Genomic DNA, 11,321 nt, shown 5'->3' on the forward strand with positions numbered 1-11,321 from the left:
CTGTCTTGTATAACTATTGCAAGCCTGGTATCATTTGTCTTTCCCATAGGGACTTTCATGAGGTGCTTCAGCAGATGGCAGAATCCTATAACTCTATCTGTACAAACTTTCTTGGTGTCAAGTGTCAGCTTCCCAGAATTTTTCCCATCTGGTGTTGGATTCTGTTTGCCAGTATCTTTCTCCTAGCCTTCGTAGTCCCTAACCAATATGTCCTGTGCTCTAAATATGTAGCCCCCTAATCAATATGTCCTGTGCCCAAAATCTACCCCACATTCACAGTGTCCTGGTTGTAGACATGAGGCTTACTTCTTTGCTTCTCACTCTCCAGGTGCACATTGGAGATGACAGGGGAGCAGTGTGAGAAGTCAGTGGAGAGTGAGCAACAGAACAACCGTACGTAAATTGTTGAGATGGTTGCAGGTGAGGGAGGTTGGGAGGAAGCTGTAGAAATCAGAGGATACCTCTTTGGATGAGTGTATAGAGTTACATTCCTCTGTATCTACGTGAAAAAAAGAAACATAACTTAGGGAATTCAGGGCCTGAAGAGGAAATTTCAAACAGTTGTGGAAAATATGTAGCCCTCCAGACTGCAAATGCCATTGTTGACCAGTATTTCTGTCCTCTCTTGTAGGAACAGTATCCATCGTCATTCCAATTCTCCTACTACTGCTTGTGATATTGGTGGCAGGTGCTGTGGTTTGGTACAAAAAACGAATTAAAGGGTAAGCAAGAGAATGAGAAATTGAGACCAGGAGAAGTTCAGGAGGGGGTGGATATCTAGTAAAGTAGAAGCAAGGGGTGTGGCTTCATGTCATGGGTCCAACAGCAGTCAGAACTGTAGCCCAAAAGAGATAAAGCAGATTGGCACCAAATTATGTAGCTCATTTGCTACAGTTTAATAGGATCATAGTATGAAATATTAAGAACAGGGTTTGGAAAGGTTATTCTTTGGTCTCCCAACTAGTAGGGGCTAATGGATGTGGGATTCTGGAAGTCGTAGTCCAAAAACATAATTTTCCCGACTTCTAATTCATAGGTTGTTAGAGTGAGAGATGAGTAAATTTCACAAATGAATATAATACTATTCAAGATGGACATTCATAGGAAATGTAATGACACATCATCTCATGTTTTCAATGCAGACTCTGCTAGTGAGATGCATGTTAAATCAAGTGCAGCTCAGTTGCCAATGCAAATTACCATACATTGTCTGCTCATGTGGCAAACATCTGTTCCTGTTACATCAGCTGTAGCTTCCATCCACTGAGTCCCACATATACAAGTAATAATAAGTGATGTGATGAGCCTTCAGATTGAGGGCAGGACTACAATTTACCATGGAAAACTTTTAGCATCCAAGCTTCTATTATAACATTAGTTTTACAAAGAAAGGTTCTTCTGCAGTCAGATCACCTTTGAAAGTATGCACACCCATCTGATATTTTTGAGTGGTATTTGTAGAAGAGAATCAACAGATGCAGACAAGAGTAAACATACCACCCTCCTGCAATCTATTTGCAGTTGCCAAATTAAAGTTGGAGTGTCACTTTGGAGTTCGGAGTTCTCAGCTCTTTCTTTAATTATACGGCACTGCATTCACAACACCCACCTAGCGGTGATTGTTCATCTCCATTCTTTGCCATATCCAGGGCCAAAGGTTTCCAACACCAGCGTATGACCAACGGTGCCATGAATGTTGAGATCGGCAACCCCACCTACAAGATGTATGAAGGGGACCCCGACGCTGATGACGTGGGGGAGCTGCTAGATGCCGACTTTGCTCTTGACCCTGACAAGGTTTGAAAGAGGGAATTGGGAGGCAAACTAATATACAAATGATGCCTGTCGTTGTTTTGAAGAAGGGTTTCAGGAAGTGGGATAGGGAAAGGAACGTGCAGAGGAACATGGGGTTTTATATAAATCGAGGGAAATAACACGCATGGAGGAAAGGACGGAATATGGAGAAAGAGTCCCAAGAAAAGGCCAAGTGAAAATGAAAGGGTGGTAGTTTAGAAGATGAAGCATTGTTAATTGAGCCTTGCATCCTCAGAAATCATTCATCTATATAAATAAAAATACAATGTTCGTTTGTGGGTTTAACAGAACTCAAAAACCACTGGATGAATTGCTGCCAAATTTGGCCACAACACACCTACTAACCCAAGGAGTGGCCATCACTCAGAAAAAATTATTTTGTCATTTGGGAGTTGTAGTTGCTGGGATTTATAGTTCACCGACAATCAAAGAGCATTTTGAACTCCAGCAATGATGGAATTGAACCAAACGTGGCATACAGGACTCCCATGACCAACAGAAAACACTAGATGGGTTTGGTGGCCATTGACCTTTACTTTGGGAGTTGTAGTACACCTACATCCAGAGAGCTGTGTGGACTCAAACAATGATGGATCTGGACCAAACTTGGCACAAATATTCCATATGTCCAACTAGGAACACAGATGGAGCTTGGGGGAAATAGACCTTGACATTTGGGAGTTGTAGTTACTGTGATTTATAGTTCATCTACAGTCAAAGAGCATTCTGAACCCCACAAATGACAGAATTGGGGCAAACTTCCCACACAGAACCCCCATGACCAACAGAAAATACTCAAGGCCATCCAGTCCAACTCTCTTCACCAGGGCAAGAAAATGTAATCAAAGCCCTCCTGACAAAGATCCATCCAGCCATAGATATAGATATAGATAGATAGATATGATTCACACACAGAGATACAGTATCATAGATTTGAAAGGGACCCCTAAAGAAGGACAAGGATATGTTGCATGTTCCAGAGTAGGCAAACCAGATAATTTCCACATCAACACTGACAAAGAAACAACAAGAAATACTGTTTACCCACAAGAATAAAGAAATTACATATATTAGAAGCCAACACTTTCTCATTACTTTATTTTCCAGATCACCAGACTGGCCACAGCAACACGTGGCCACACACATACACACACACACACACACACACACACACACACACACATCCCTTCTTACCTCCAGGGAACATTTAGGAGTGTGTTTTCTTATATTCTAACACTTTGGGCAAAACACAATGGTTTCTAAATCATGTAGAAGTATCGGTTTTGCCTATTTTGGTCTTGAAAGATCTTTGCAGTTTGATGAGGTTCTATCACTTCTGAGTGGGCTTTACGAGTCACATACATGGCCATCTTAACTGTGATAAAGAGATTGTGCTCAGGTTAGAGGCTGGATGTTTCCTTTTTCTGCATGCTCTAACAAAGCATGGCTCACTGGTACAGGTGTACTGATGCTCACTGTGATAAACCATGTTAATCAAACCAGGTTCTAAAACCATTTATTTTAATTAACTTTCGACTTCTAATTAGCAGTGGTGCAGCTGCAGATATAATACTAAACCAGTGGTTCTCAACCAGTGGGTTCCCAGGTGTTTTGGCCCACAACACCCAGAAATCCCAGGCAGTTTACCAGCTGTTAGGATATCTGAAAGTTGAGGGCCAAAACATCTGGGGACTCACAGGTTGAGAACCACTGCCCTAAACCATGGCAGGTGAGGGTTATACACAGAAGTATGTGTTTCATTCCTGGTATTGAACCATAACAAAGAGGTTGGCTGTGCTACATGTTCACCAAGCTAAGATTAGTAAATTTTGAGCCCCCCGGCCCCGCCCCACTTATCTGGAAATCTGAAATCCAAAATATCCAAAGCCTGTAACTTTAAAAAAAACTCTAAAATTACAACAGCACAACAACAGAGAGGAAACAAACAAGGACATCTAATCACCTCTCAACAAAGGTTTGCTCCAGGCACTGTCAGGCCATTATATGTGTGAACCATTCACACCTAGCTCCAGCAGACAAGAGTCCTTTCTCCCATCCTGGTCATTCCACAGATATATAAACCATTTTCCTAGTTCCAACAGACCTCACTACCTCTGAGGATGCTTGCCATAGATGCAGGCAAACGTCAGGAGAGAATGCCTCTAGACCATGGTTATATAGCCTGAAAAAACCTACAACAACCCAGTGATTCTGGCCATGAAAGCCTTCGACAATACAAAGCCTGTAACTTCTTACCATTCATTTCCATCTCCACTGGTCACACTTCCAGCGCCCACCAATGGTGGCAACTCACAGCAGTGGTGCAGCGGGTTAAAACACAGTAATCTGCAGAACTTGCTGACCGAAAGGTCAGTGGTTCAAATCCGTGGGACGGGGTGAGTTCCCATTGTTCGCCCCAGCTTCTGCCAACCTAGGAGTTCAAAAACATGCAACTATGAGTACCGCTTTGGTGAGAAGATAATGGCGCTCCATGCAGTCATGCTGGCAACATAACCTAGGAGGTGTCTATGGACAACGCTGGCTCTTCAGCTTAGGAATGGAAGTGAGCAGCACCCCCAGAGTCGGACTCGATTTGATTTAATGTCAAAGGGGAACCTTTACCTTTACCTTAGCAAAATGGGTGCCCTGGAAACAGGCTGTGAGGGCAAACACAGAGCAACTCCATTGGCCATTGCCTGTATCGAGCCCAATGAGAATGAAAAATATTCACTACCTAGGATAGTGGAGCTTTCATCTCCCTTCCTGGCTACTTTGCTTTACTTACAAAATGTGTTGACAGCTATGGAAGTATCTGGAGCATCTGCTTTTTGCAGGAGCTTTGTATAAACAGAGTCTTTCCTTACTTCCCGCTCTGTTCTTTCCACCATCGAGGTCTTTGAGTTAAACCTCAGTGAATGCTGGATGCATGATTGACTCCTTTTCCCTCACGCCTCATCAACTGTGTATATGCAAACACCGGTATTTACAAAGTCTGAATACCTTCTGGTCGTAAGCATTTCGGATAAGGGAGACTCAACCCGTAATACATCGTTGTGATGGCTTTGAAAAATTAATTCCTAGAGAATGTCACCATGGAAACCAAAAAATGGAACCACCATTATATTCAGAAGTGTTGCACATCTCTGTGATAAACTCCATGGACAAAGAGAAGGAGGGAAGGAGTGGCCGTCATTTCCATGCTTTGTTTCTGACTCTCTTCTGGTCACTACTGGAGGCAGGGCTCAAAGTTGGATAGATAATGACCTAGAAAGGCAATTCTTCCCTTCATCTATGAGAGGTTAAGGTATAGAATAAATGAAATTATCTTCAACACAGGACACAATTTCTGAGAACTGAACAAGATGATCATAAATATACCCAATGGAACACAACCCCTCCATAACCAAATGTTTTCATACTTCTTTCCTAGAGCATTCCGGAGCAGAGAGACAGTGTAACATGACAGGTTCTGTCATATAACAGTAAAAAAAAGCTCTATCGTGTATGTGTTGTCGAAGGCATTCATGGCCGGAATCACTGGGTTGCTGTGAGTTTTCCACGCTGTATGTCCATGTTCCAGAAGCATTATCTCCTGACGTTTCACCCACATCTATGGCAGGCATTCTCAGAGGTTGTGAGGTTTGTTTGAAAGATCCAGGGTGGGAGACAACCAGAGAAGTCAGCCATAGCAGAGCACCTGATAGACCAACCTGGACACAGCATATTATTTGAGAACACAAAAATGCTTGACCACTCTAACAACCACCACGTCAGACTACACAGAGAAGCCATTGAAATCCACAAGCATGTGGACAACTTCAACAGAGAGGGAAAAAATGAAAATGAACCAAATCTGGTTACTAGTATTAAAAAAATTTATAATCAGGACAGTAAATAAAGAGGAATACTTAAAAGCAGGGGAATTCCAGACAGGAAACAATCAGGGCCAGCTATCACCTCCCAACAAAGGAGTCCCCCAGGGAGGAATCTGCCAAGTCTTGAAGCTGCAAGGCCATTAAATGCTAATCAAAGGTGATTAATTGCAGAATTCAGACTTTGTTCCCAACAGAGTAGAGTTCTTTCTCTCACCCTGGATATTCCACAGATATATAAACTTCACTTGCCTAGTTTCCAACAGACCCCTCAACCTCTGAGGATGCCTGCCATAGATGTGGTCAAAACATCAGGAGAAAATGCTCCTGGAGCATGGCCATACAGCCCGGAAAACTCACAGCAACCTCTATCGTGTTTGTTTGTAGTTGTAAAACTTATTAGCAACTAGCTGTCCCCTGCCACGTGTTGCTGTGGCCCAGTCTGGTGATCTGGAAAATAAAGTAACGAGAACGTGTTGGTTTCCAATATATGTAATTTCTTTCTGCTTGTGGGTAAACAGTATTTGATTACGTTTTCTTGCCCTAGTGAAGGGAGTTGGACTGGATGGCCTTAAGTATTTTCTGTTGGTCATAGGGGTCCTGTGTGGGAATTTTGCCCCAATTCTATCGTTTGTGGCGTTCAGAATGCTGTTTGATTGTAGGTGAACTATAAATCCCAGTAACTACAACTCCCAAATGTCAAGGTCTATTCCCCCCAAGCTCCATCTATGTTCCTAGTTGGACAAATATGGAATATTTGTGCCAAGTTTGGTCCAGATCCATCATTGTTTGAGTCCACACTGCTCTCTGGATGTAGGTGTATTACAGCTCCCAAATTAAAGGTCAATGGCCACCAAATCCATCTAGTGTTTTCTGTTGGTCACGGGAGTCCTGTGTGTCACCTTTGATTCAATTCCATCATTGGTGGAGTTCAGAATGTTCTTTGATTGTAGGTGAACTATTAGTCTCAAGAAGTACAACTCCCAAATGACAAAATAAAAAAAATGAGTGAAGGACATACATTGGGTTGTTAGGTGTATTCTGTCCAAATTTGGTGTCAATTCGCCCACTGGTTTTTGAGTTCTGTTAATCCCACAAACAAACAATACATTTTTATTTATGTAGATTAATTTTTCACAGAATATGCAGCAATAATAGTATGCCTAAGGTGATGTAGCCAAAATTACTACTCTCCAAAACCAAGATAATTTATGGAAAATATGTTCAGTCCTTCTTACTAATGACTAAATGATTATAAAGAACAGGACCAAGAAGTATATATATCTAACGTTACGAATTTTTAGGGATTCTGTGCAGATGCTGGAACCAAGGAGTATTCAGTCCCTGTAAGCCACAAAAGCTGCTGACTCTAAAATTCAAAAGCAGCCCCACGCAGAGTACACAGCACTGCTCTGGCCTCAGGGTTATGCAGGTTGATAGGTCTCCATCTGAAAGGAGGAGTGAGTCACCACCTTTCCGGCTGTAGCTTATGAAATGTTCTTGTTGTCCCGTCATTGAAAATAGTGAAAAGGGAGCCTAGGAGGAGTTGGTTTGGGGGCTGAGAAGAGAGAACAGGAAGGATAGGCCAAAAGACGGAGGGGACCTTCACAGAAAGCAGCTCTGCTCTCACCCCAGATCCTTCCCTCGTGTGCTGATCTCTCTTTCTCTCCTTCACCCTTCAGCCCACGAACTTCACAAACCCAGTGTATGCCACACTTTACATGGGTGCCCACAACAGCCGCAACTCACTAGCCAGCACGGATGAAAAGCGGGAGCTGCTGTCGAGAGGGGCCGACGATGACCTTGGTACCCCCCTGGCATAGGGAACGGGGGAACGGGCCCCACCAGTCCAGAGACCAGGCGGAAAGAGACAAGATGGGTCGGGGAGGGCAAGAGGGGAGGGCTTGGGAGCAAGAGATACTGTATAAATGTACAAATGAAGGATTATTACTTTTATATGTGAGCAGTATTATTACCTGTATATTCCCTTTCATCTACCAGCCGCTGAATCTCTGTCACTGGACTTTGGGCTGGACGGAGTTAAAGGCAACATTGGGAGGTGGGGGAGAAACCAAGAAGACCCTCGTTTGGGTCGAAGGGCTCCACAGTCCTACCTGGCTGCGTCCTTTTTCTTGCTGCACAAATCAACCCACTTTTGCTTCCCGTGCAGGCGTCTGTCGGTTGCCAGCCTGCCTAAACACTTGGAATCAGTTCCATGGCCTTCTCAGAGTGCAACTGATGAACCCAACAGGAAGGGGCTTGGGGCAGGCGCCCCCTCTTTGGACCATGAGACAAAGTCAGTTGTTGGCAAGTCAGGGAAAACTGAGGTGTCACATCGTGGAAGGGAAAGAGGGAAGAGTCTCTTCCCGCTCAGGTGCAGGAACAAAATTTTTGTCTGATGGAATATGGACCACAATATAATGCCAGCCTGGCAGTATCTTAATATAGCTTCGCTGAATCAAAGACACCCTGGAATGTACACCAGTTATTCTTAAATGTTGACACATTGGAACCGCACTTGCAGTTTGGTTTGTTCTTTCCAGAACGCCACACTTTCATATATTATAGCTTCTTGAAAAGGCATGAATCAAAGCCTCACTCTTTCCATACGTATTCTGATCCATCTGAGGTTGAGGAGAGAGATTTTTTTCGAAGGCTGCAACCACTGTTATTAACACGCTTCTGACTTCTTTTGTACTTCCTCAAATATTTAGCCCATAAAAGTATTCCTCCGCTTCTCTCATTTTCCATTTGGGTTGGGAGCAACTTAGTCTTACTTTTGGTCCTTTCTGGAATCCACGTGGAATATCTCACTTAACTTTGCCAAAATACTTTTGAAATTTTTTCCCCATAAGAAACTTCCAAACGTTCCTTCCAATGTCCTTCCAACTCCATGAGAAAGGCCTTAAATTAGCAGTGCCTTCAGTGGCAAACTTTCTAGTGAGGTGCATAATGTGCAGACCTAGCGGTCGCTTATCACAACTAATAAGGCTGCTCTTTTTTTATTAACTGTGGAATAAAAAAATGGTTAGATCTCAAAGTATGCAGCATGGTAGGGACACAAAGAATAGTTTCCAATGTCCTTATTGTTAGTAAGAAAACAGCACTTTGGCTCATTGAAACATCAAAAATAGTGGCCAACCATCAGCAGTTTAGTTTAACTCAGTTTAGCTCTATTCCATTTCAGGGCCTTTCCTGGAAAATATTGTGCAAAAACTAATACATACCTCATCATAATAGAGAACGAATCCACCCAAAATCCGGTTTCCGCCTCCTGCAGAATTCTGGGGGTTGTAGTTTAGGGAAGAGCTTTTAACAGCCTCACTCAACTACAAATCCCAGAGTTCTGTAGGAGGCAGAAATCGGGTTTAAAGTGGATTCATTCTCTAGTGTGATGAAGTAGTTAGAAAGTAGCTTGGTACAGAAAACGTTGTTGTCCTGCTACATTCAAAGTTCTCAAAGAAAAGCCTCTTTTCTTTTCTTACACAAAAACATTTTCGTACAAATCGATTTTTAAAATAAATAAACCAAAAAGAGAGATAAAATACCCTAATACGCTCAGAATCCCACCCAGAAAGTTTTTTTTAAAAAATTCCATATTCTTGCATCATTTGTGAACCAAATTTTAAGAATCACTGGTGTACTATCCTGCCCACATCCTTTCAAGCGCACACCGCCTTCGTCCAGCAACCTTCAGCACGTCTTGCCAATGATAGCCTTTTATTTCACTACATCGAGCCAGTTGCATTGTCACTTTGCAACGCCTTAACCATTTCCCCCCACCGACAATGCTCTAACCTACTTCTACCGCACCAGCCATGTCAAGCACCCCCTTTTTGCCCCCCCCCCACATTCCCTCTCTCCTCCACACTAATCATATTCCTGAAAGCATTTATTTCCAGAAATCATCTTTATCCTTTGAAGGGGGGGGTGATATTACTTTGACTGTATCTCACTTTTATTTTAGCACCTGCATCTGAGATTAAACAGAGTTTACAAGTTGTCAATTACAACGGTTGTCCCGCCTCTGCCCCTTCTTTGGACCCACCTACCCTCCACCCTCCATTGCTACGGTTTGCATCGTCCTTTTCTGGAAAGAGGTTCAATGTTGTTTCAACTTTTGTTTCTCTCCGACATGCTTTTTTAAAAGATGAAAAAAAAAACCAGATCAAAAATAAATGAATAAAGATGAACTAGCTTTTATAGTAGAAATTACACGCATGTGGGGGGAGGGGAGGGAAGGAGGTCTCCTCAGCCTTTTTTTTCTGGGAGTGGGGGAGCCAAAATGTTTTAATAATTTTTGCCGGATTACTTTACAACTAAAAACATTAAAAAAAGAAAAAAAGTTAAAAAAACAGATATTGTTATAAATAAAACTTTTAAAAACTAACCAGCTTTTTACAATTTCTACTGCTTTGATTTGGGGCAGCATTTGTTCAGAGGGGAGCTTTGAATTACCGAGCAAGCCATACAGTGGCAGTCAACGCAAACCACAGTGTCTCGTCTGCTCAGCATAGATGGAAACGTCCAAACCATCTGGACTCATTACAAGAAGTTATCTTCTCCACAACTGATGAATTTACACCCTATTTTTATAGGTTATGTGGTTTATTTTTTGCGTGATTGCCACTGAGTCGAATTTCCCATCAAGATTGTGGGGGAAAGACAGGTAAACATTTATCAGGTCCCAGGTATACATGAAGGAGCTGGGGGTGGCCACGGCTGACAGGGAGCTCTGGCGTGGGCTGTTCCATGAGGTCATGAAGAATCGGAAGAAACTGAATGAATAAACAACAAACTAGGCTTGTGCATTCAGGGTGAATTACTATCCGTTTCTGTTCGTTTCTTCTGTAAGTTCCCCGTATCCATTTTCCAGTGCCTCCTGAAAATGGGTGTGCTGCTGAAAGGGGTTTGTGTTCTGTATCAGAAAAAATTGTTCTTTTTGACCCATTGGTAGCAATGGGGTTAAGAAAGCACCCATTATGGGGGGGGGGGGGGCTTCCTTCAGGCTCTCCTTCCATATCCTTCATTAAGATCTGAATCCTTTCCCTTTGTAGAGGAGAAGACTGGATTTAATGCTTCTTAAAGCTGTTCTACTCTAGAGGAGAGGCAGGACACGGCTTGACTTTGAGGCTCCTGCGGCACCTCATCTGTCTTCCCGAAAAAGAGGTTGAGGGAGGTAGGGAGAGGATCCTTGGCCCTTGGCTACGTGCACATAGCCTTGGTCACCACCCTCTCCTTCCGCTGACCTGAGCTGGAAACCTTAGCTGCTGCTAAAGTTTTCCATGTTGATGGTGGAGGAGGAGGAGGAGGCCGGATCTGGGAGGGTTAAAAATACTCCTATTTCTGGGATTGTTTGAGAGCTCCTTGGCCCTTGACTGTGCATTTCAAGGAGGCATGGGGAAGGAAGAGCCGATGACCTGGAGTGTCCTGTTTTGTTCCAGAAACAGCCTTACAACATGAGTATAAGTAACCAAAATATTAAAAAAAATGCAAACAACAGTAAAGGAAACAGCAGGTAAAGTCCAAAAGCAACGCAAGGTCTTAACAGCAGACATGAAACAAGAGCCTTTGGCAACAAGTCTTCACAGCAAGAGCCTTTGGCAAAAGGCTTACAGTATACAGAAGCAAGAG

General features: G+C 43.0%; 1 protein-coding gene across 3 annotated transcripts in view; it reads left to right on the plus strand.

Moving 5' to 3' along the window:
• LRP1 (LDL receptor related protein 1) overlaps positions 1-10,077 on the plus strand; it is a 439,797-nt gene extending 429,720 nt beyond the window's left edge. For all 3 annotated transcript variants that reach the window (XM_060763011.2, XM_060763013.2, XM_060763012.2), the window contains 4 exons: positions 329-393; positions 632-722; positions 1,650-1,797; positions 7,370-10,077. In XM_060763011.2, the coding sequence (XP_060618994.2) occupies positions 329-393; positions 632-722; positions 1,650-1,797; positions 7,370-7,510 (445 nt within the window). In that variant the 3' untranslated portion in view covers positions 7,511-10,077. The remainder of the gene's footprint in view (positions 1-328; positions 394-631; positions 723-1,649; positions 1,798-7,369) is intronic.
• The last annotated feature ends 1,244 nt before the right edge of the window (positions 10,078-11,321 follow it).

Source organism: Anolis sagrei, chromosome 2 (genome assembly GCF_037176765.1).
Source record: "Anolis sagrei isolate rAnoSag1 chromosome 2, rAnoSag1.mat, whole genome shotgun sequence".
NCBI classification, from domain to species: domain Eukaryota; kingdom Metazoa; phylum Chordata; class Lepidosauria; order Squamata; family Dactyloidae; genus Anolis; species Anolis sagrei.